Source organism: Sceloporus undulatus, chromosome 1 (genome assembly GCF_019175285.1).
Source record: "Sceloporus undulatus isolate JIND9_A2432 ecotype Alabama chromosome 1, SceUnd_v1.1, whole genome shotgun sequence".
Taxonomy (NCBI): Eukaryota; Metazoa; Chordata; class Lepidosauria; order Squamata; family Phrynosomatidae; genus Sceloporus; species Sceloporus undulatus.
Window position 1 is genome coordinate 282,104,691 of NC_056522.1, and position 26,053 is coordinate 282,130,743.

At 43.5% G+C, this 26,053-nt stretch overlaps 1 protein-coding gene across 1 annotated transcript in view; it reads right to left on the minus strand.

The window, feature by feature from the left end:
- SYT9 (synaptotagmin 9) overlaps window positions 1–26,053 on the minus strand; it is a 116,038-nt gene that overhangs the window by 35,517 nt on the left and 54,468 nt on the right. Inside the window, exons 2-3 of the mRNA XM_042443360.1 lie at window positions 16,867–17,210; window positions 1,886–2,432 (exon numbers count right to left, since the gene is read on the minus strand). Coding sequence (XP_042299294.1) covers window positions 1,886–2,432; window positions 16,867–17,210 — 891 coding nt within the window. The remainder of the gene's footprint in view (window positions 1–1,885; window positions 2,433–16,866; window positions 17,211–26,053) is intronic.

Genomic DNA, 26,053 nt, shown 5'->3' on the forward strand with positions numbered 1-26,053 from the left:
AGTGCATCCTGAGAAACCTCACAAGAATCGGGGGCAAGCTTCAAAGATGATACCAATGCTAATATAAATGTAATGCCATCTATGTACACAGAATCACAGAATCATCAAGTTGCAGGGGTTGCAAGGGCCATATAGTCCAACCTCTGGCCATGCAGGAATACACAACTACAGCATTCTTGAAAGATGCCCATCCAATCTCTATTTATAGACTTCCAAAGAAGAGTCCACCACTTTCTTGAGGCAGCCTGTTCCACTGCCCAATAGTACTTACAGTAAAAAAGTTCTTCCTAATATTTAAGTATAAACTCTTTTCTTCTCATTGGTTTGTGCTGTCGTCTCTTGCACAGTAAATATTGGGAAAACAGTTTCCTAATGCAAAGGACTTTCAGTATAGAAGATGTGGTAACAATGGAGAAAGATGAGGAAAAAAATATACAAGGATAAACGGGGAACAAAGATGTGACTACTGAGGTTATATATTATTAGATTTGATTCCGGTAGGATATGGAGAAATAAATAGACTTGTCAGATCTAATTTTATTTTTTTAAATAGAACTCCAAGATCCACTACCCAGAACCTGGTACAAAAGACATACAGGTAAGGTCCTACAGTTCTGATTTGGATAGACCTTGGCAAGGGATCCAGATCACAAATCAAGATTAATAGAGAGTTCAAATCTGCAGAGCCAGATGAAGTAACTTGCTAATGTCCTTTCTGAATTACTTGCCATCTGTATTGGGCTAGTCTGACAGTTATGGTAATAAAAGTATGGAACTGGTATTATAGGATCAAGAACGGATTACTGAAAGCATGGGGTATGGGAAAAGAACTTAGAATTGTAGCAGAAAAAAACAGTACACCCTGAAAATGTTCAGAGCTGTACATTTGACTACACATGCACACCACACAGTATATAGACATTTTGCTGGTTTGGTTGCTGTATACCACTGAAAAAATCTAGTGGAACAAGGAATATAGGGATGTCATTCAAGGATATATGACACATTCCTATAGAAACAAAGGCTATCATCACATCGGTCTCAGGCTAGTCGTATTATAATAAATAAATAATAAACTATTATGAAAGGAAACAGGAACACTTGTACTGCTTTGATAACATTTGTTATTACATCTCTCTTCTTTTGCACAAATGCAGTTTGGAAGCCACCACACAGGTGTTAAGTGTCTTCCCTTCATTTCCAGCATCAGGGGGCCTGATTCTCCTCCTGCCCCCCCCCCCCACTCACTATTTCAAAGCAGTCTAGCTCCATGTCTGTTGACTTATTTATTTTTAATTTTGCTGTGTTTGTGTAACTACAAACCCCTCCCCCCCATTAAAGTGGTCTTTTTTTAATTTGCCTTGAGATTTAGGAGATTAAACAAAATAATATATTTTCCCATGCAATACCAAGGATAAAAACAATTAAAAAATCCAACAGACAGATAATTCCTTTGAAATAGCAAAGGGGGGGAGGAGCAAGGAGAATTAGGTCCCATCCTGCCATGTGACTGCTGTAATGCCAGAATTGAAGGGTTTGTGCACCAAAATAGCTGTGCTACAGTCACAAGATTGAGAGATCATTGATGAGTTTTGCCTGTCAATGAAAAAGGTGCACTACCACTACAGTAACAGGGCAGTAGTAGGGTGGATAAGAACTAGCCAAAGATGCTTTTATTCTGTCAAAATTCTGATTTTTGCCTTGTGCGCTAAAATTCAAAGAGCAATTCTTACATAATGAATATTTTAACTATTTATGGTATTTTAGAACAATTGCAGTCGAGAGGTCATTTTCTTCACTGTCACTTTGGCTAAAGAGGTGGACAACTTAATAAAGTAGGTAGGTTGGAAAATAACATCTCAAAATAAAGAAGAGTCATACTTACATTGGTGACATATTCAATATCCTTCCAAATATGACACTCCCTGGGGAAGTCCGACAACTCTAAAAAATTATCTACTACCACTTGGCCAATCAGGTCATGCCTGGAGAATCGGTCAAAGTCATATACAGAGAAATGTAGTTTTCTTGTACTCAAGTCATTGTAAGGAACAGGAAATAAAAAAACTTCATCAAACACTGGGTTCAGGGTCTTTCTATGTACTTTAGTCTGGTGTTTTGTTTTCCTATCTGGAAGTAAGTAGATCTTAACATAAGGGTCTGAAGTTCCAGAAAAGTCTTTCGCTGGTAGGTTCACAGCTTTGTGAATCTTCACTATTAGTTGTTCCAAATCACAATCATATTTTACAATAAAGTTGAGCTTCCCACAAGACTTGCTGTTATTTCTCCGCCCATCATCTGTGTCCACTGATCTTTGTTTATACAATTCTGGCTTGATCTTCCCAATCCCTGTCAGCTGCTCCTGCTTTTGGATCTGCTGGATGTTAAAGTCTGGGTTTGAGAGATTGAGCTGCCTTCGGATTGAATTGTGCCTTAAATAAAAATAACAAAGTGTATTTATTAATGATATTTTAAAAATCTACAATGTTCTTAGACCAAATGACAAGTTAAAAATGAAAGCATAAAATAATGTTCATGAATCACTAGACAGACTTGATTACGTTAGCAGAAATAAGAAACCCTTACATTGTTTTAAAGACTCTTTGGTCATTATGCACCTTCAAGTCAACTCTGACTTAAGAGTGACCCTCTCACACAATTTTCTTGACAAGATTTCTTCAGAGGTTTGTTGTTGCCCTTCTCTTAGACTAAATTGATATCTGAACAGGCCAGAATATTCCAGGAGTAGCCTCAACATCCTCCTGTTACCTGGTATTCTGCAGCAACACTGGGCAGCTGTTCGCTTGCATGTCCTGCTTTTCACCCACTGCTGCTGTCAATCACTCCATCTGAAGCCAAAAATGAGGCACCAAGCATTGATCACATGGCTGGGTGCCTTCTTCTGACCTCAGAATGAGAGACTCACAGTGGAAGCAGTGGCAGGCAGCACAGTGAGACACATTGTAAATAGTCACCCAGCATCACTCCAAAGGACTCTGAATCTTCGGGGAAGATCCAGAGCTAAAGGTGACTTATTTAAATTCATGATGAATATGGCATACCACTGGTTCAGTCTTGAACTGGCCCTATGTCATCCCATCAGTTGGCACCACAGCCAGGGATTGGATCTTGCATCATCCAGACTGGTTGCCATGAGGATTGGAGGAGGATGTGATATTTGGCTCGTGCAGACGCAGACTTAGAAAATGTCATCCAATGGACTCAAACTACACTGGCACTCAAAACTGGAGATGCTAGGAATTAAACCTGGAATTTGGTTCATGCATACCTTCTGATCTACCCTTGAGCTAGCCATCCAACTCTTTTAAGAGTTACACATGTAGTTAAGAATTCTTTTTGATTTTTTTCCAGTTCCACCATAAAAATATAGCTAATATTTTATTTTGATGGGGCTATTATTGGAGAATGTTTGCATCACTTATTAGGAAGGATTGGAGTTAACAGCAGGCTCTCCCACTCTGCTTTGTTCCTCACTCCCTGGATGGCAACAAGGTAGAAGAAGTAAAGCTGGCTGCTCTCAGCTGGTGTTTGCAGACACCAGCTGAGTTCTGAGGTAAAGAATCAGATGGCACCTGCAAATACCAGCTGAGAACACTTTGCTCCTCTTCACTCTTCTCCATGCTAGGAAAGGGAACAACAGGCTACGATTTAAGCCATACCTCTCTAACTGTTGTACCATAACTCACACTTTCCTCCCACAACTCTGAACTGGTCAAGTTTATTTAAAGTGGCTACTTGGATACTACTGTTCTAACAGCTGTGTGGACATTACTCATAGACATTTTGGGTAGACTGAAACAACACAAACAGCTTTCATTTTGCAAACATCGAGTGGACTGAGGTCATCCATCTATTTTCAACAACTTTTTCATTGGACTGTTGGATGGTCAAACTAACTGTTTAAGATAGTATATACAAGCAACAATCCAAGAGTTTTGTAAACCAACCCTAAATATGATAACAAAATAAATGTTTGACTAATGTTTGAGTAAAAAAGGAATGATGTCAACAAAATTGGCCTTAACCTTTTTTTAAAGAAAAGATTCCCACTTGTCACTAAAGAATGGCAAAGTCAAAGTCATAAATGGGCAAACATGCAAGAAGCTGGGAGTCCCAGTGGTCCAGCAAGCTACATTTAGGAATGCCATTTCATATTTCTTTGACTCCCTGTGACTTGTGTCACCACAGATAACTTTTAAAAAAGCATTCTTATGCATGAGAATTGCTTGCAGATGATTGGTAAATGTGGTATCAATTGCACTTCAGTTTGCAAACAGAAAAAGAAAGCACTAAACTGGCCGGCAGTTTTCCACTCAGTGTTTAGCATCTATTATGTATAATGACAGGTTGCTTACCTATAACTGTAGTTCTTTGAGTGGTCATCTGCAAATCCATACAAATGGGTTATTCTGCACCCTTGTAGCAATTTCTGATCCTACTGGAATCGCTTGGGAAGACTTTTTGGTGGTAACTCCACCCACTCTCTATATTGGCTTGGTGTCTTCACGCACTTTCTCAGTTCAAACAGTCCACCATAAGAGCAGACAAGGAAGAAAGCGCAGGACATGACATAGGGGAGGATGGGCGGGATTTGTATGGATTCGCAGATGACCACTTGAAGAACTACAGTTACCGGTAAGCAACCTATTCTTCTTCTTCATGGTCTCTGTGAAGCATACAAATGGGTTAGACTGACAAGCTGAAACTCTCCTGGAGGAGGGCATGTCCTGGTAATAAAATAAATGGGCAATTAAACCAGAAAACAGTGTGAATTTGTGTCATTTAACAGTTGTCAACTAACCTCAGTGACTTGCGGAAAGAAGAACAGCTCTGCCAAAGGATGCCTCCTGGCTTTGCCTGGTATCAAGTCTATAATGCATGATAAAGGTCAGTGGCTGAGACCATACCGCAGCCTTGCAAATGTCCTTCAAGGGGATACCGGAGAGGAAGGCAGAGGAAGTAGCTATTGCCCTGGTTGAATGGGCTCGGATTTGAGCAGGGGGTGACTTCCCAAACAGTTCATATGAGAGGTGGATAGTGGAGGTCACCCATTTAGAGAAGCGTTGAGGGGTGACAGGCAGTCCCAGCTTAGAGATGGAATAACAGAAAAAAAGCTGTCGAGAACACCTTGGGACTGAAGTCCTGTTGAGTTAGAAGGACAAAGCCTGCCTGACATCAAGAGAGTGAACACTTGGTGTTGGTGGTTGGGTTCGAAGCAAGTGTTGGAAGAACAATGTCTTGGTTGAGATGAAAGACAGAAACAATATTTTGCAGGAAAGAAACGAGGACGACTTTGTCCCTAAAAAAATTGAGATAGGGAGAGTCGGTATGGCACAGAGTTCACTGGCCCAGCGTGCGGAGGTCAGTGCAACCAAAAAATGCAATCTTCCAAGTGAGGAGCCTGAGGTCACAGGAAGCAAGGGGTTCAAAGGAAGCCGCAGACAGGGCTGCCAAGACGAGTTGAACATCCCAAGTGGGCACTGGGGCAGCGATTTGGGGCTTGAGGTTTTTGAGTCCCTTGAAGAATCTTTTCATCAAGGGGTAAAGAAATATTGACGGGCGGCCGGAAAACTGAATGTGGGCACAGATAGCTGCAAGGTAACATCTCAAGGAAGAGATGGAGAGGCTGGACCTGATGAGAGAGTTCAGGAACTCGATGATGATGGGGACATCAATCTCCAAGGAGGATAGCCCTCTGTCAGTGAGGAACGACAAAAATTTGTTCCACTTGAATTAGTAGGAACACTGAGCGGAAGGCTTATGGGAAGCCAAAATGATCTTTCGAACCGAAGCTGAGAAGTGGTTCAGGGTACAGTTCTCCAGGCCACGAGATGATGTCTAGGTGATGAACATAACCGTTGTGGAGGGTCAGGTCAGGGCGGAGAGGTAGTGTCGAAGCCAGTTGTTGGAGAGTTGGATAAGAGGAGCAAGACACGGTTGTCTTGGCCACCACGGGGTGACAAGGATTACATCTAAGCAGTCTGTTCGGAGCTCAGCTATCACTCTTGCGATGACAGGGAAGGGAGGAAATAGGTAGAACATCTTATCTGACCAGCAGAATAGGAAGGAGTCCTGGAGCAGAACTGGTTGCAATGAGAGTTCAGATGAGAGGCAAACAGGTCAATGTCCGGAGTTCCCCAAAGGGAAAACAAATGGTGTACACCATGGGGGTTGAGTTGCAACTTGTGACAAGAGTCTAGAGGTCTGCTCAGCTTCTCCGCAAGCACATTCTCCTCCTCTGGAAGGTGGATGGCCTTCAGGGTGATGCGTCTGGGGATGCACCACTTCCAAATCTGGAGGGTGAGAGCGAGGAGGGTGAGAGATCTGGTACCTCCTTGCTTATTGATGTAATACATCACCGTTGTGTTGTTGGTGAGGAGCAAGACTACCTGATCCTGAAGCAAGGTTTCAAAGGCCTTGAGAGCTTTTCAGACCACTAACATCTCGAGAGCATTGATGTGGTAGCGGAGCTCCGCTGAGCACCACTTTCTGTTGACGAATAATAATAATAAATAAAAATTTTATTTATATACCGCCCTTCTATATAACCAGGGCGGTGTACAACATCTTAAAGAATACAAAATTACAAATAAACAAAGCAAATACAGATACATTAAAAACAATTAAAACACTTCTAGCCAGCTTGCCACTGCTGACGTAGGGGTGGGGAAAGCTAGTTGGGGCCTATATCGGGGAATGCAAGATTAAACAGAAAGGTCTTCAGCCCCTTTTTGAACTGGGCTAGGGAGGTGGCCGAGCGGAGCTCGTTGGGCAGAGAATTCCAGAGGGTCGGGGCCGAGATGGTAAAAGACCTCCTGGACGTGGAGACAAGTCTGGCCCCTGGAACCCTCAATAACTGCTGCCCAGATGTTCTGAGGGTGCGGGGCAGATTGTATGGAGAGAAGTGGTCCTCAAGGTATCCTGGGCCCAAGCTATTTAGGGCTTTATAGGTAATAACCAACACCTTGTATTGCGCTCGGAAGCGAATAGGCAGCCAGTGCAGTTCTTTAAGCACTGGTGTTATGTGACTGGCTCTGGGTGTATCAGTAACCAGTCTGGCTGCCATATTCTGCACTAATTGTAGCTTCCAGGTATGGTACAAGGGTTGCCCCACGTAGAGTGCATTGCAGAAGTCCAAGCGAGAGGTTACCAGAGCATGTACTACAGTTTCAAGGTCCCTCCGGCCCAGGTAGGGACGCAGCTGGCGTATCAGCCGAAGCTGATAACAGGTACTCCTGACTGTCGCATCCACCTGTGATGTAAGGTGGAGCGACGAGTCAAGGAGCACTCCCAGACTGCGTACAGAGTCCTTCACAGGAAGCGTGATCCCGTTCAGGACAGGTGGAATCACCGCCATCCCCGGGCCAGGGGAACCTATCACGAGCACCTCCGTTTTCTCTGGATTCAGGCTGAGTCGGTTTTCCCTCATCCAGTCCATTACCGACTCCAGACAGGCCACAAGAGGAGAGATGCCATCCCCAGTCACTGCATCAGTCGGAGACATAGAGAAAACTATTTGGGTGTCATCAGCGTACTGATAACCCCGCGCCCCATGTCTCTGGATGATCTCTCCCAGCGGTTTCATGTAAATGTTAAAGAGCATGGGAGACAGAATGGCTCCTTGAGGGACCCCAGATATAAGGGCCCTCTTATCAGAGCACATGTCTCCCAGCTGCACCATCTGGAACCTCCCGGAGAGGTAGGATTGGAACCACTGGAGCGCAGTGCCCCCGATTCCCACCTCTGCCAGGCGCTCCAGAAGGATACCATGGTCTATGGTATCAAAAGCCGCTGAGATGTCCAAGAGCACCAACAGGGACACGCTTCCCCTGTCAATGCCCAGACGGAGATCATCGACCAAGGCGACCATGGCTGTCTCAACCCCGTAGCCCGCCCGAAAGCCGGTTTGAAATGGATCCAGATAATCCGTTCGTCCAAGATCGATTGAAGCTGGATTGCAACCGCCCTCTCGATCACCTTCCCCAAAAATGGCAGTAGCGAAACTGGCCGATAATTATTATGCATCAGGGGGTCGAGGGAGGGCTTTTTGAGCAGCGGTTTTACAATGGCCAATTTTAAGCTGGATGGAAATTGCCCATCCCTCAAAGATGTATTTATAATCTGGTGTAACAACGAAGTTATCACCGGTCCCCCCTGAGCCGCTAGCCATGAGGGACAGGGATCGAGAGAGCAGGTTGTCTTCCAAACGCTTCCAAGGATCTTGTCCACATCATCGGTACTAACCAACTCAAACTGATCCAGTTTAATAGAGTCCACGGAGGCTCTGGACGCCTCTGCTCTAGGTTCTGCCCTAATGCCGGTGTTAAGACCTTCGCTTATCCGAGAGGTTTTATCCGCAAAGAAGTTGTTAAATTGGTCGCAGCAGGCCTTAGAAGGTTCAAGGATCTGGCTCAGGGCAGGAGGGAGCTGAGTTAGCTCCCTGACTACCCTGAACAACTCTGCTGGACGCGACTCCGCGGACGCGATACGAGCACCATAGAACAAATTCTTAGCTGCTCGTATCGCCTCTCCGTAGTCCTCCAAAAGGCGGTCTAGGAGAGCCTTGTCGGCTAAGCATAGGTGTTTCCGCCAGCGGTGCTCTAGCCGTTGCAGAACCCGCTTCCGTGCCCGGAGGTCTTCCGTATACCAGGGCTTTCGTTTGGAAGCAGGCCTGAGAGGGCGCTTGGGAGCGATACTGTGTATAGCCCTGGAAAGACCGGTATCCCAGATACCAGTCAGGGCATCAACAGAGTCGCCGTCATTTCCAACCATGTGCCCCTCTAAGGCTTCCTGGAACCTTTTGGGTTCCATCAGCCTTCGAGGGTGGACCATTCTAATAGGTCCACCACCCCCGGGGGGGATCTAGGTAGAAGCCTTGATTTTTGCCTCCACCAGGAAATGATCCGTCCATGACAGGGCAGAAATATTAGTTATTTCCGCCCACGGATTTTCCGCATCCGTACAAAAGACCAAATCAAGTGTATTACCCGCAGAATGCGTAGGACCCGAGACCAATTGGGACAGGCCCATGGCCGCCATGGTATCCATGAATTCCTGAGCTGCACCGGATGGAACATAATTGGCCGCGAAGGGGATGTTGAAGTCACCCAGGACAAGTAGCCTGGGTGTTTCCAACATCAGCTCCGCAACCAACTGTGTCAGCTCGTTAAGGGAGTCTGTTAGCGCACAGGGTGGCCGATACATCAACAAAATCCCTAGACTGTCCCTGGCCTTCAAGGTCAAGTAAATACACTCGATAAAGGAAGTTTGACGGATGTGGTTTCTGGCAAGAGACAAGGTGTTCTTATGTACCAAGGCAACACCCCCCCCCCCGCCCACCTAACCTGGACTGGTCCTTCACTGAAAACCCAGCAGGGAGGGCCTGCGCCCACACAGCATCCCCCTCAGGCCCAAGCCAGGTTTCACTAATGCAAGCCAGGTCACAATTACTGTCTTCCAACAGGTCATGGATGATGTGGGACTTGTTGTTAATGGACCTGGCATTGTACAGGAGCAGAGACAGGGTTTGTGGCATGGTTGGAATGACCCTCAGGTCCTTTTGGTTAGGAGGGGGACAGGAAGGAGAGATAGATATTACGCATCGATCTCGCCTTCCTCTGTAACGCAAGTCCACTCTCCTACCGTCATACCTCCCCCTGCCCCACACCACCTCAATGGAAGCTCCGCTCGTGCAGAACTCACCCTCTTCCTCCCCAGCCAAAGCATTCCCCACATCCATATCCTCCCCCTCCCCCTACCAAGCAATAAAAGGAACAGAGAAATGGCACCACAGACATTCTCTTTTCCAAGCTGGCTAGGACACAATCCTCCTGCCCTCGCGCCGCTGCAAAAATGCGCAGCTGCGCAGTTGCGTAACTGCGGGAGTCCCAAAATGCAGTCCGTGGGCGGCCTCCCCGGGCCGGTGCGCAGCTGCGCACCTCCGACAACCCGAGGAGAACCGCCTGGCAGCAAACGCAGGTCCCAGCAAGGTCCGCTGGCAAGGGGAGGCGTGACGGAGGAGGAGACCAGGCAAGCTGGCTTTATACGTGCCGCTGCCCCGACATGAAGAGGTCTTTGCAGTGGGCTCCCCATCCGGTGGTGGAGGCGTCTGTTGTGAGCGTGACCTGGGGCTGAAGAGGAAGGAAGGGCATGCCTACGCAGGCGTTCCGTGGGTCAAGCCACCAATGAAGGGAGCGAGCTACCGGCCTTGGGATGGTGATCCATTTTTGTGGATGATCGTAGGCCGGATTGAAGACGGAGAGAAACCAAGATTGGAAGGGGCGCATGCAGAGCCAGGCCCATGGGATGACTTACGTCGTGGATGCCATATGTCACAGCGCCACCTGTGCTGTCCTTGCTTGAATGCATTGGGAGGAGAGGCAAGCCTGAATTGAAGACTTGAGGTTGTTGAACCTATCTCGGGGAAGATATGCTCACAAGGTCGTGGAATCTAACATGGTGCCCATAAATCTCACTCTTTGCATGGGGCAGAGAGCGGACTTTTCTGGGTTAAGCATGAGTCCCAAGGCTCGAAGGAGGGAGACAGCATAGCTGAGATGTTCTGAGAGCATGAATCTGTTCGGGGCAACAAACAACCAGTCGTCAAGATACGGAAAGATGATGATGTTTTGCGGGTGGAGGAATGCTGGCACGACTGCCATGCACTTGGTGAGCACCCTCGGTGCTGTGGAGAGTCCAAAAGGCAAAATACAGTAGCCAAAGGAGTAGGGACTGACAGAAAAGGCAAGGACATTTTGGTCATCCTCTCGGATGCTGATGTATAAATAAGTGTCCCGAAGGTCCACCATGGCAAACCAATCTGAGTTCTGTAATAGGGGCAAGATGGAAGAGAATCACCATAGGGAAACACTTATAAAGGATGAAAGATTTCAAATAACGGTGGTCTAGGATGGGGCGAAGGCCTCCGTTAGGTCTGGCGACAATGAAATATCTGGAGAAAAAACAGTGATGGATTAAGAGGGGGGTACGGGTTCGATGGCCCCTTTTATGCACAAAGAGGACACTGGGTCGAGAAGGGTGTCTGAAGAGGGAGTGGAAACAAAGTTACTGCTGGCCTTTTGCAGGCAGGCAAAGACATTTTTTGTTTAAATGGGCCTTTTGAGATCTGGCAGGCTTGGTTTTATTGGGAGATGAGAGGGTTGGACTTGGACTTTTTAATTTTAACTCTGTATGTTTTAAAAAGCTTCTATTTGTAATTTTTATATTTTTTATGATTTTAATTGTACAATTTTATCTTATGTTTATATATGTTCGCCGCCTTGAGTCCCATTTTGGGAGAAAGGCGGGATTAAAAATAAATAAATAAATAAATAAATAAATACTCTTTGGAGGAGGATGTTGAAGCTCAAGGGCATAGCCCCTCCAGACAATTTTGAGCACCCAAGAGTCAGATGTTATGGTGGCCCAAGAGTGGTAAAAATGGATCAGACGATCCCCGAAGGGCGGCAAGGGGGTGAAGTGCACTGGAAAACTTCAGAAGCGCCTCTTGCCTTGGTCAGGATACTTCTTTTGGAGGGGCTGCTTATATTTATATTTTGACTGATGTTTTTCCGAGGGAGGCTGTTGTTGCTGGGGAAAACGCTGTTGATGAAAGTCAGGAGGCTGATTGGGCCTACCCTGGTTGGAGAGGTAGGAAGGTCTCTGCCATCCAGAACGGCATTGGTATGGGTGGGGAGACCAAGAAGTTGAAGAATATGGCATACTGTATTTACTGGCTGTGTTTCTCATCTTGTTTTTGAACTCCAGCTTCTTGTTAGTCTCTTTGTGAAATAGGCATGAAGCACGGAAGGGGAGTTCCTCAATGGCCGATCTGGCCTGGGGTGTTAGGTCAGAAGCTAGGCATGGTGACTCCAGAGAGCTGCCTGGCAGCGCAATCAGCTGAGTGTCTGGCTGAAGTGATCTGTTGTGTGGCCAGGGAGTGTGCCTTGGCATGGATGGTGAAGGCCAGTTGTTTCTTTTCCTCTGAAAGGTCATCATACAGAGGGAGAGCACGTCCTCACAAATGTTGCTGAAATGCTGTCGTACAAGCCGTGTAATTAGCAACTTTGAGGTCCAGTATGGCCGAAGCATAAGATTTTCTAGCCATAGAGTCAAGCTTGTGGCCCTCCGTGTCATTTTTAGTTGAGGCCGCTTTAGAGGTAAAGCGGAGTTGGGAGGCTTTGACAATAGCCAAGTTGGGACAGGGCTGCTTGAAGAGCCAGGAGTCACCCAAAGGGGTGATCCTGTACAAATTGTCCAGTTTCTTTGAAAGTGATTGCGAAGAGGAAGGAACAGTCCAGGAACGTTTCACAATTTTTGACATTGAGGGAAGAAAAGGGATCAAAGGGGGCGTTGGAACCCTGGCCTGGACCCGTTCATCGATGGGGTCAAGAACCTCGGAGTCAGTGTGGAGGACCTCGACATAGAGGACTTTGCCCATCTGGATGACCTGTTCTGTGAAGGATTTGATGTCGCCAGAAGGGGAGGCCGCCTCAGGAACTGTGAGGGCCTGACTTAGATAAGCATGAGAGAAATTGGACTCTGGCTAGTCAGGAGATTCAGAAGAGATTGAAGGAGATCTGAGGGTCAGCCTTGAATGAACCAGAGAGGACTGGGGTGGTTGGAGCACAGTTGAGATCAGAGGCTTCTGGGGTGGTGGAAGGCGTGGTTGGTTGGCGCGGGTCACCGTGCAGGCAGGATGGGACTGAGGGGGCTCAGCCACAGCAGAGACCGTCTGGGAAGGGAGCCAAGGTTCTTCAGTACCGAGGCTCTGTACAAATTGTATGGTTCGAACTTCTGAAGGGTCAAGAAGGAGATACTAGGTGCCTGTCTAATCATCAAAAATGAGGTATCAGCAGGTTCTGGGAGACCATAAGAGAGATCCTCATCAAGGTCTTCATCAAAATGGATGACTTCTGACATCTGAGAGACGCGATCCACAGGGATGCACTGGGCAGTTGTCAGGTCTGGGTTGACGAGCCGACGGAAAAAAGCTTCAAGCTCCGTTATCAGAAAGCTCATAAGGTTCAGGGAGCTCCTATAGGACAGGAAGAGACGCGGCTCGAAGAGGAGAGTGGAGGTTGTCTCAGGACGGGAGAGGCATAACAGGTTGTGCAGGAAGCTGTCCTCACAGTACCGAGTCCATGTCGACAAAGGGCAAAGTGTGTTCGGTAAGGGACTGACGGTCGGCGTCTGAAGACGTTGAAGGGTGAGACTTTTTCTCCTTATGATGGAAAAAGTCCTTGCCCATATCCTTAGAAGATATGTGCTTCTTCTTTTTGGATTTGGAGCCATCTGAGGATTTTTCCACTTAGGGGAGAACATTTGTCCGGACCCGTCATTCTTGGTTGACTTGCACTTCTCCACGAGGGGAGACTGCGGAACCTCAGTGGAAGGTGTGCCCTCGGCAGAAGGAGCCTTGGCAGTGACCTTAGAAGTTGTAGGTATGCCCTCGGCGGTAGAAGTCTTGGCACTGACCTTAGATGGAGCGGGAAGTCTCAAGATTTGTGCATACAGCAAGGAGAGGAGGCGTATCTCTCTCTTCTTCCTGGCCTGTGGGGTGAAGGCCTTGCAGTGAGGGCATGCTGAGACATTATGACCCTCTCCCAAGCAAAGGAGGTACATGGAGTGACTGTCCTGGCTGGGAATCTTTCCTCTGCACTCGGTGCACCTTTTGAAGGAGTGCAGGGACGTAGCCAGGGGGGGGGGGGTTCGGGGGGTCGGACCCCCCCCCTCCCTTAGAAAAAAAAATGGTGTGTGCTGCTGCGCCGCCGCACTCAAGCCCCATTATAATGATGGCACTTAGTCTAGCCCCCCCCCCTTCCTAAAATCCTAGCTACGTCCCTGAGGAGTGCGAGGACACTGTCAAACTGAAGGATGAGACAAAAGAGTAGTCAAAGAAGCCGAGGGAATACCATTAATCAGAGTCCAAAACCAGTCCAAATCACTATTCAAAAGAGAAGTCAAAAGCCAAAACGTGGTCAAAAGCGAAAGCGAAGAGAAGAAAGGATCAAATTCCAAGTGAGGTTCCCATGCTACTCATGCGGCAGACAAAAGGAACTGAGAAAGGGCAGGCAGACACCGAGCCTATATAGAGGGTGGGCGGAGTTACCGCCAAAAAGTCTTCCCTAGCGATTCCAGTAGGATCCAGAAATGCTGCACAGGTGCAGAATAACCCATTTGTATGCTTCACAGAGACCATAAAGAAGAAGAAGACAGCTTCAACAGTGACTGGGACTAAATGGGTGGCCTTCAATAACTTATTTTCATGCTCTCAGAGACATTCTTTCTCTGTCTTGCTGTTGATTTGTTCTACTCTTCCCAGCCTTATCTGTATGTGTCATTTACTGGGCCAGCTGGCAAGGAAAAGGATTTCAGATCTTAAATCTTGTTCTAAAGTGTTTTCCTTCCACCAAGATTTAGCAGATTAAACAAAATAATATATTTTCCCATACAATACCGTTGTGGTGCTAGAAGTATATGCTTTCTTTTATGGAAAATGGAACTCACTAGGCTCCATTGCCAGATAATGGATTTTAAATAATTTTAAAATTATTCAATTTTAAAAGGTTGACAAAAAAATTCTGGTGGGTTAAATCTATTAATGAATGTTTAATCTAATAATGTGGAACACACTCCCTTGGAGTGTGGTGGACTCTCCTTCCTTGGAGGTCTTTAAACAGAGACTGGATGGCGATCTGTTGGGGATGCTTTGAGGGTTCCTGCATGGCAGGGGGTTGGACTGGATGGCCCTTGTAGTCTCTTCCAATTCTATGATTCTGTGATTCTAATGAGTGTTAGCTATGACAATTTAAAAAGGAGGTCATTCTATGTTTAAAAAGATGGTATACTTTTTAAAAAAGATGTTGGGGCAAATAACAGATTACAGTTATCTTTCTTTTATCTTGCTTGTGACACGATTGGCCACTCTCAGCAAGAATGCACTAAATTAGTTGAATCAATGATCTAATAAAGTGAAGTAATCATAGCATTGCTTTTTCTATGCTCCTCTTTATATAATTTTGTTCAGCTGGTCTGTGATTTCACATGCCACCCACCCAATCAAAGCTGTAGCTAAAAGCTAGCACTTCCGTCTTCTATCTCTCACAAGTGTTTTTATTAACTTGTTCTAATTTTTTCCCCCAGAAATCTTTTCAGGGATATAAAAGCATCCACTGAAGCACAGAGAAGTGCAAATGAACATACTTTGCAAGATTAAATTGCAGTTGTCTCCACTTACTACAGAGCAATTTTGTGGGACTACACACACACACACGCATGCAAGGCTACCAATGCAAGGCTGCTAAATGTAAAGGTAAACATAGTCCCTTGACATGAATGTCTAGTCATAATTGACTGTAAGGAACGGTGCTCAACTCCACTACTAAGTCAAAGAGCCAGAGTGGTCCGAAGATGAATCTGCTGGTCATGTGGTCAGCATGACTGCACCGAATGCTGTTACCCTCCCACCAAAGTGGTACCTATTTATCTACTTGCATTTGCATGCTTCTGAACTGCTACATTGGCAGAAGCTGGTACTAGCAACAGGAGCTCACCGCATCATGTGGTACTTGGGCCTCAAACTGCCAAATTTCCAATCTTCCAATCATCAGAACTGCCGTCTTATCCACTAAGCCACCACTTTCCTGTGCTGCTACTGGAGATTAAAATACTTGTTCCAATCTTCACATTTGCTTAAAGTACATCACTAATTTTCTGCAGTGAAATTACCTTACTTTATGTGTGAAAACATAACTTTGCACTCTCCTTGTACACCATTAACAAAGGAAAAGCTTGGCATTCTTTAATACTGCCTATAAGCTGCAATAAACATATACATTTACACTATCCCCACCTTCTACTTTGAAGCAGAACTCTTCCTGAACAGGTACAGTTCCCTTGGACAAACCAATACTTGTCAATATAAACTGGCTTATTCTGAAAACAACAACACTATTTTCTCTGAGATACGGTTTTCTATGTGTGAGTAAAGATGATAAAAACGACCAATGACCAGGAAGCCTATATAGATTTCCCAAAGCAAACATCTACCTGTAAGACCTTTACATCAATTTACATTGTATTATACTGTATACAAGACATTGAGTGAACAACATGGTGCCTAAATTTGCTGATCTTACTCAAAGCCCAGCTCCCAGCTACGTGTGGGGAAACGGGTATTTTCTTTATTATCAAAATGTGTATTTTTGTTGCTTTTTGAAGTGTATGGGCCCCTCTTTGATCCAAAATGACTAGATGTTGCAATAGGACAGAGTGAAAAAGCTGTTCAGAAACAAATTTAATGGCGAAGTTCTGGAACTGAATGAGACAGAGGACGACATACTGAGTTAAGGACTCTGCTTCACTAACTGTGTCCTCAATCTGAAGAAGGGAAGCTTAGAAAAATCTTACATACCTCTGTCTTCAGATGGGAAAAGAAGGTCTTTATTCTTACTAAATCCTCACTTCTCTCTAACCACAGAAAGATACAATTTTTTTTCCTCCTTGGCCACCATGCTCTTTTCTGTTTTGCTTGGTTTTCTAGCCATCTCTGTTCCTCACTCCCTGAGATACACAACCACCAACCATTATTCATGGCAGGCTTTTCTCAGGTTTAAGAAAGATAACTAAAGGAAAGGAAGGCACAGCATCAATGGCTTTTTGCTTCTATGTCCTCCACTATTTCCTGCTCTGCTTTTTTCATCGTCTCCCACAAGGAACCTCCTCTTACATTTGGTAAAGCAATGGAGTATCCCTGAAGTTCCACCTATGCTTTTCTTTATCACTAGAGAGCCTGTTGAGTGGAAAAAAAATCTTCCCTTATTACAAAACATCAGAACTACTGACCGAGCAGAAGGAGTTGGTTCTGTGATTTGTCGATGCATCCGAACATTGTGTACACAGTTTTCCTTGGTTCCTTTCTTGGCATCCAATGGAATATCAGGTGAGGTGTGGCTAATCTTCATGGAAGAGTCAGGGTACGTGGCAGGTTGCCCCTGGTAATCCTCACTGTATTCGATGTCATTTGTGTCTGTGTCTGTATAGTTCAGGGACTCCTGTTTGTCTTTGTTTTCAGGCAGGCCACGTTCCCGCCAAGGAACCCAACAAAGTTTCCATGAGACAAACAGGGACACCCCAAACAAAGCAAGTCCACATGCTGTGACAACTAAGGAAAGTAAGCTCACTGTGATCTCTGAAAAGAAAATGGATAAACACATGTTAACACTAAAATAAAAGCTTGTGGTTAAAACAAACAGATCCTAACTTTCATTCCATCCAAGGTATTGCTGGAATACAACCTCTATAATGTGTAATCTTTAATTTAAAATAAGCAGCTTCATAATTTAAAGAAACAGCTTTTCAAGAAACAATCATTTATGTTTATCCATTCCAACAGTATGCACTATTATATATTAACTTTTTAAATATTTATAGCTCCCACATGAATGCATGGTTCAGCATAACTATCCAACTGAGTTTACATTTCTCGGGATGTTGCAACACAGTTCTTGGCTTTATATATTCATTGGAAAATAGTTATTTTGACAACCATATGACCAGAAATCAGGAAAGTGATCACTTGGACTATCTGCCTATCTTTCACAAAATTCCACTATTATCTAGGTTACTCACTGAGAGAAACAACAGGGATGGAAAGAAACAGCAGTTCAAGATGTTTATTCCTGATGTTTTGATGGCATCTGTGGCAAGAATCTGCAGAGAATGCTGGCATGGCAGTGAATGGGTATATACTGTGTGACTCTAGGTTGGGAGGAATGATTTACATGTTAATCTGTGTATTGTTGGGGTATATATATACTGTGTGACTCTAGGTTGGGAGGAGTGATTTACATGTTAATATGTGTATTGTTCTGTTGTTGAATGGCAAGGCCTCAGGATGTTTGTTTAATTAGTGATCCATTGTCTGCTGAGAAAACATCCTGAAACTGAGTGGTTTTCATTTGCATTTTGCTGGGTCTTAATTTTTGTGTTTTTCAGAACTGGTAGTCAAACTTTGTTTATTTTAAGGGTTTCTTCTTTCCTGTTGAAGTTGTCCAGGTGTTTGTGGATTTCAATTGCTTCCCTATCCATTCTGACCTGATAGTTGTTGGCATGATTCAGAATTCCAGTGTTTTCAAACAGCATTTTATGCCCAGGATGGTTTATAACATGTTCTGCTACAGGTGATACCGGGGTTAGGCCAAAGAGCATCCTTTAGATCGGGTCTACTGGAGTATATGTCACTTGTATATTGGGACTTCACACCTTTGGGAAATATTCCTCTGAAGCCAGCTAATAAACTGCTGAACTTTCATTCACTTCTGGTCTCCCTGGATTGTCTCTTGAAATATCTGCAATAACACCATTGCTGAATGACCTTGCTTAAGGTGCGAGGAAGGTTCATTTGAGCACCTCTTTCAACATAATCTTTGACAGAAGTAGTGGACCATAGTGCAGCACTGGGTTATTTATATGCCTCCTTTTTCTTTGTGAAATGTTGGAAAGTATGCTCCTATTATATTTGCTTCAGGAAACTTTCTGGATGGCTATGCCTTATACTATGCATGAGCAAACTTACACAGTAACTCCAGCCACTGCTCTGCACTGGTGCAATGTCATTGTGTTCAGATGGACAGCCTAGCCCTTTCCCAGAAGATGACTGTTTTGGCTGCTTTCCCAAATGAATAGGATGAACAATGCCTTTGAAAAAGTGGAAGGTTACTTAAAGTTAAGGGCAATACAGTGGACCCTTATTATATGCTGGGGTTTGGTTCCAAGATCCCCCGTGGATAACAAAATCCATGGATGCTCAAGTCCCATTAAATATGACATAGCAAAATGGTGTCCCTTATAAAAAATAGAAAATCAAGGTTTGATATTTGAAATTTATACTTTTTTTAACATTTTCAAACCGTGGATGCTTGAATCCGTGTATAAAAAATCAGTGTAGATGAAGGGCTGACTGTATATCCTCTGAAGACAATAAGCTAGCAGGGTCTTTTTGGTGGGCCAGTGGTCTGCACAGTATGAAATGCAGGGGTGCATTTAGTAGACTTCTTACCATTTTCTCCAAGTCCAAGAGACGGCATCACTTGTTTACTTACATGATAAAATAACCTTTACACTTCTCCCATATATGTGGAAGCAACATGGGAACATCACAACCCTCATAAACCTGCAAGTCATCAAAGATGGTGAATGAGATTGCTTATCAACCTTTGTTTCTCTTTCTGATTTCTATGAAGTTAAAAAGAGATCAGCACAACTGGCTTGCACAATGATGCCTCAAATCAATGCCAGTAACTTTCTTCAGAGATTCTTGAGACACTGCCCTCTATTCATTGTTTACAGAGGTTTCAGTGGTGCCAGGTGACATGGTCACGACAGGAAGAAAACATTATTTTTATCTACAAAGAATTTCTTTTAAACCATCTTTTGAAATCTGAGCAGAACTCAGAAACTTTGTCTTTCTTTCTTGTTAAGGTCTGGCAGTGTTAGCATCCCGAGAGGTTGAAAATGAATATATAGCAGAAAGCTTTTTGTCCCCATAGACTAAAAGTGATGGTTTAAAGGCTGCTAAGTTTTCAGAAACTACATTTTAGAGACATGGTCTCATGTCACTTCTTTTGTCTTTCCCAAAGGGAAAAATGCAAAACAGAAGGAAAGGGAGGACTGAAGTGTAACAAATGAAAGATGATGAAAAAAATACATTTAAAGGGTGAGGGAAGTTAGAAGCTTAAGGTACCCCCACCAAAGCTGAAGTACAAGCATTCTTTACTCTCTCTTAAATAACAATATCCCCAAATTTTTGCCCCCATACAAATGTTTACAGGAAGTCTTTTAAAGTGGGGGTGGAGGAGAAGTATGAATTCTAAAAGATGTTTTATGAGGAGGATAGGTTTGGCTTATCTTTGTTAAATAAGAACCATTCAATTTTTCTGCAGTGCTTCCTGGGATAGAATTAGTATGGAAACAAACATGACTTCCATGATAATTCCCTAGCACTCAGTAAATGCAGAAGGGTAGTTGCATAGGCTTATCTGCTAACATCTCTCCAAATCCCAAACAATTCTCAGTTCTCCCATCTATCCATCCATTTTGTAGAGTGTTGTCTCTTTGCTCTCTCACCACAGATTACTAAAAAACCCTAAATCAATACAGAATACCCTAAAACTTTTCACACATGTGGCTGTTTATCAGGACAATGTGATAAATAATAATAATAATAATAATAATAATAATTATTATTATTATTATTATTTCTATACTGCTTTTCCACAGTGATTAAAGTGGTGTACATAGTAAAATTATTAAAACAACATAAAATTAAAACCACATTATATTAATTACAATATACAATTAAAATCCAATTCATAGGTGTATGTAAGTGAGAGGGAGAAAAGGGGATCGAACATAACTTCAGTGTACTTTTTAAACAGTTCAAGGGAGGTAGTGAGACGGACCTCCTTGGGAAGTCTATTCCAATGCTTGGGGGCCGTTACTGTAAAGGGCCTCTAAGAAGTAGTAACATATCTTGAAGTAGGGACTTCGAGCAAGTTCTTCCCGGTTGTTCTCAGAGTGTGGGGCGGATTATATGGGGAGATGCGGTCCTTCAAGTAACTCGGGCCCAAGCCATGTAGGGTGGCAAAGGTTGGTAATAAAGGAAAACAAACAAGCTAGGAGAGGCTTCAAGTTATTTGCTTTTGCCTGAGTTTACTGGGAAGTGCAACACACCATGCTCTCCTTTCTTCTTCCCCTGCTAAGTTTACTAAATGAAAACTACTTTTAAGTCAATTTGTATCAACTGAAGTAAGCTCAGGAGAAAGGGAGAAAGTGGGATTTGCATTCACACTTTTTTTAGCGCAACTATGCGAATAATCTCACTCATGCATTGTTGTTTATATTATGGAACTGCATCTATGCACATCTCTCTGAGTTCAGTTGCTCACGTGTCAGCACACAAATCCTAACTTTAGCATTCAGTGAAATATCTTTGCACTTCAAGAACTTTTCTAGTTCTTTTACAGCTACCTTTCTAAGTCCTACTCTCCTGAATTCTGGACTGCACATTCCATTCTGATTAACAACTGATCTGAGGTGTGGAAAATCTTTAACCATTTCCATTTCTTCCTCATCTACATTATAGTTATGTAAATAATCTGTGGCCACTCCCCCTTTTTAATATTCAGTATTAAACCTGCCTTAGCACTTTCATCCTGGACGTTCTTCAGTAATTGTTCCAGGTCTTTGCTATTTTCTTCTAGTAGTAAGGTGTCATTTTCATATCTTAAATTACTGGTGATCTCTCCTCCTCTTTTCAGACCTCTTCTCTCTGAGTCTAATCTTGCTTTGTGCATGATATTTTTGGCATACAAGTTGAAGAGTTATGGTGATGGAATGCAGGCTTACCTGATTGGGGTCCATTCTGTTTTTCTGTATTCTGTTCTAACAATAATCTCTTGTCCTGAGTACAGTTTACATATCAGGACAATCAAATGTTGTGGCACACCCATTTCTTTAAGGGCAGTCCATAGGGTTTCATGATCTAATCTTTCCTTTACTAGGGACCCCCTTTAAATATCTATTGTTGCCATGGACACCCCCCCCCCCAGGCTTAACTATAGTTTTAAAAACCTAATAATAATAATAATAATAATAATAATAATAATAATAAGGCTGCAAGCTACATTACTGGCTGACCCCCCAAAGTCATGTGACACCATTCCCCAATGTCCACATATTAATGCAGATGTCAGCAAGGGATGCTTGCACACATGAACTTCTATGTGTACTCAGCCCCACTGCACCCCTTGCTCTTTTGGAGCCATGATTTTGCAGCCCCATTTTATGTGTGAAGAAGTATGTGTGTTAGTGAATCACATATCAAGAACATAATGTAGTTAGAAGTGGCAAAATGGGGACCCACAAGTAGCTAGATTATTTAAAATTTGTCTGTAAGATGAGTTGTGAGATGAAATGCATATTTTCCTCATGTTCCCTCAAGTGCATTTTGCCACAGGGGAAATGTTTCACCTTTACATGAAACTACAAGACGATCATACAATTTCAGCATCTTGTGAACATCAAAGGTCAAAGGATGGGGTGGGATGGGGTAGCCCAAGTATGCAACATTCTAGAAACCTTCTAACCACGGAATAAAAGAAAATGGTATGAGTCACTATTACACCCAAGTCACATCTGATGTGACTTTTATTTGCCACTAACATAACAGCTGAAAATAAAGTGTTAAGACTTTAATTCTTTTCAAAGTATAAAGGCTCCTGGTGCGTTTGCACATTTAAGTTGAAAAATGAGAAAGATTACTATTCTTAAAATGATATCACTTTATTTTCCTTCAAATGCTATGACTTGATGATGGAAATTGTAGTGAGCAAATAATCCTCCTTTCCTAGTGAGCCTGCCTTATGTTCTGTGACAGACAGATGGAAAGCAGTATGATTGGTGGTAGAGGTAAGCACACATGATGCCTCTATCAGTGACTCCTGGTTTCGAATAATGGTGTTTTGTCTTGGTGAAAGAGATACTTTTTGTATGTGATACCATTAATTTTTCTGTGTCAGTAGTTAGTTTGTAGGTGATGACACCTAGGGTTCATTCCCACTACGAAATACAGCGAATTATCTGACGTTTGAAACTGGTTCTGATCCTGATGCGATTAATTGCAACCACAATGAAGTGAGGCAAATGAAAAAAAAAACTGCTTTTTTCAGAGAGTAGTTTCTATGCAGTTCTTTTCAGAAGAATCAATTCAGAAGAGATTGATAAGTGGGAATGACAGATCAGAATCAATTCATTCTGGAGGGGAGGGACTAGTGGCTCAAGGGTGTTTACAATCCCTCCCCATTTTGGAGATGTCACACCAGTGCATTTGTTGGTGTGACCTATGGGTGCTTTTTTAAAAAAATCAGTCAATGAATCAATAGATTGGTTCAGCAACTACTTGCAAAGTTGTTGAACTGATCTATCGATTCATCAATTAATTTTATTTTTTTTAAAAATAATAATAATGTGTACCCTGTCTTCCTTCTTCTCTCAGGTCCCTTCCTTCATCCTGAAACGCTGGAGCAGGGAAGCCTTGTTTGCTGGCTCCTGCCCAGCATTCATTTTTTGGCCATGGCCACATCAGTTCCTGGGGATAAGCACAGCCTTGAAGGGCTTGGGTGAAGCTGCTGATAGTGGAGAGAGGAGTCAGCAGAGGAGGAGGGCTGCGGAGGGGCTCCAGGGCGCAGACGAAGGGCTTCCACTCCAAAGGGGCCCCAAAAGGTGGCAGAGGAGGAGGGAGCAGCAGTGGGGGTCCAAGGAAGTTCGGGATCATGGAGAAGAGGCCTCCTCCTGGGTCCATTCCTTCCTCCCTGTGATGACTGACAAAAGGATTTTGAAGCAGAGCAAATGGGGATGACAATCATGCCTAAATAAAGCAATTCCACGAAATATCCTTTTTCTTAGTGGGAATAAGGGACCTTTTGGAATTGATTACCAACACAAATCAGATTATAATGCCAGTGAGAATGCCACTCTACATTCAGAATTGCCCATAAATATAAGCATTCTACCACATACAGAAGAAAACTTTACACATTTAGCTTTAAAAATAGTTTGGGATACAGTGACACTGGTGCACCTTACTTTCAGTATACTGAGTCCATGTTTCAGGGGGAAAGTGTGATTTATTATTATTATTATTATTATTATTATTATTATTATTATTATAGAATCTGAATCATTGATGGGCCCAAACTCTTGTCAATAACACACAGTTGACTGTGACACTACCATCATCAACAAAAACAGCCGTGTATAAAAGCTTCGCCCAACTCACAGAATTCTGGTATACATTAACTAAGAAACTGACAATGTTTTATTCCCTATCTAAGCATATTATACAACTGATTCACAAAATGTACCACTGAACCAGACAAGGCAGAAAATATCAGATTTTGATGGAAAGAGCCCTTGTGAGAGATTGTGCCTGCTTGAAGTTTGGCTATGGGTGAGGGAGAAAAGTAGAACTAAAGCCTTGTGCATATCTGGGTCTGCAATAGATTGAATCTGATAGCTGGTACAGAATTCAGCACATCAGATTCAGAACTGCAGAAAAACAGAACAGAATTAAGAAAAAGAAGCAAGCAGATGAAGAACAAGCAAACTTTGTCATGACTGGAAGATCAAATTCCAATGCAATGCCCACTTTGTGACTTTACATTATGCCTGTGGGCATGGATTTCTCGACTATAATCTCCTCACACTGTTCTCCAGTTTTACTCCAAATAACTTTCCTTAATAATTTAGTAATAATTTTATTATAATAACAACAATTTTAAAGGATCTTACAAAAGGGAAGGAAGAACTCCTAATGACCAACACAACTGAGTAGATATGACAATCAGTACTTTTTCAGCTTGCAGTAGGTTGGATTAATTTGAATTTAGATAAGTATATTCCAAAATATAGAAAGACACAGTAGTAGAAGAACAGCTCACACTAAACATTTTTTTCTACAGAAAATGAAAATGATTTTTAGTTTTCCTTTTTTCATGAACAATTACAATTGTCTGTAGGCTGCTGGCTTATTACTGAGTTTACATTTATGAGGATACTGTTTGTTTGAAAAAAGAGCAAATATATACACACTGGATATTTCTCCTCTCCTGTTGCTCACTTCTCCTCCCACTTGATTCCAAATGTTACTCCAATTATTCCAAATACATGCATCCATGAGAAATATAATGCATCCATGAGAAAGAAAAGGTCTCTGCAGAGATTTCAGTAAAGAGAGACCTTTATCCTTTGGAAGTATGAAAAGATGCAAAAGTCAGGCGGGTTACAGACCGCCCGTTTGGGGCGGCCTGCACCTGCCCCTTTCCCCACTGTATCGGGGCCTCAGCTGCCAGACCGGCAGCCTCCGAGGCCCCGATCTGCTGCTTTCCAGGCCCCAAGGACACCCGGCGACGGCAGGGAGGAGGAGAAAGGGGCCGCTTGGTAAAGGCTGCGCCCAGTGACACAAACCCCAGAAGGAGCTCCGTTTCGGAGCTCCTTCTTACGCCGTGTAAAGGGCGCTCTAGGTGCCCTCGTGCGACGCAAAGACGTCACGTCCGTGCCACCTCGTTTGGAACGGCCGCCACCATTTTGTACAGACTCAGTCCATGCTAGGGTTAGGGGCATCTGGAAGAGACGCCCCCTTCTAACCCTAGCATGGACTGAGTCTGTCCTAGGGTGCCCGTCTGTAACGGGCCTCAGAAAATGTAAAATGAGTTTACTGTGCCAAACCACTAAAAGAGAAAGGGCACTCTAAAATCTATTCACTTCTGCATGGGGAAAAGAACTAAAAACAAAGATGCTTAACTCTTCACTAGAGCTAGAAAAATAATAATAATAATTAAAAAGTTAGGTTACCATGAACTGGGGCAACAGGGATACTCAGTATTACTTATTTATGAAGTAATTTCTTTATTGATACAGCATCTTTAGTCTAGCTTTTTAAAAACTGAAAAGTGTGAATGAACTAATAGATGGGATTAATACAAAACATTATACAATACTGCTTTACCCTCCCACCCTGTGTGAAATTAACAAAGCAGAGAGAGAGAGAGAGAGAGAGAGAAGTTATAACTCAAGATATAAATAGCTGTGGGTTTATCTGGATACATCACAAATACCATCTTACAGCTGTAGCCTCCACTATGTAAGTGGAGGGAGGGTTCCTAAAAACACATTCTTGTATGCATCAAGATTTGCTTCTTTTAAAAAAGCATAAGACTATGTTGCAAACTGTTTTGTTTTTAGATGTCCATAACCAACAATAGAGTTTCTTTCCCCAATCTTCTGTATGTGAAAAGGCTCTGGACATTATGGAAGTGGCAAGTCACATGCTCTCAGCCTTAGGGGAAGGTAATTGAAAATCTCCTCTGGACAACTCTTGCCAAGAAAACCCCATGATAAGTTCATCTTAAGGTCCCCATAAGTCAGAAATGGCTGAAGGCACAGCAAGAAGAAGCAAATAAGTTACTTAAGT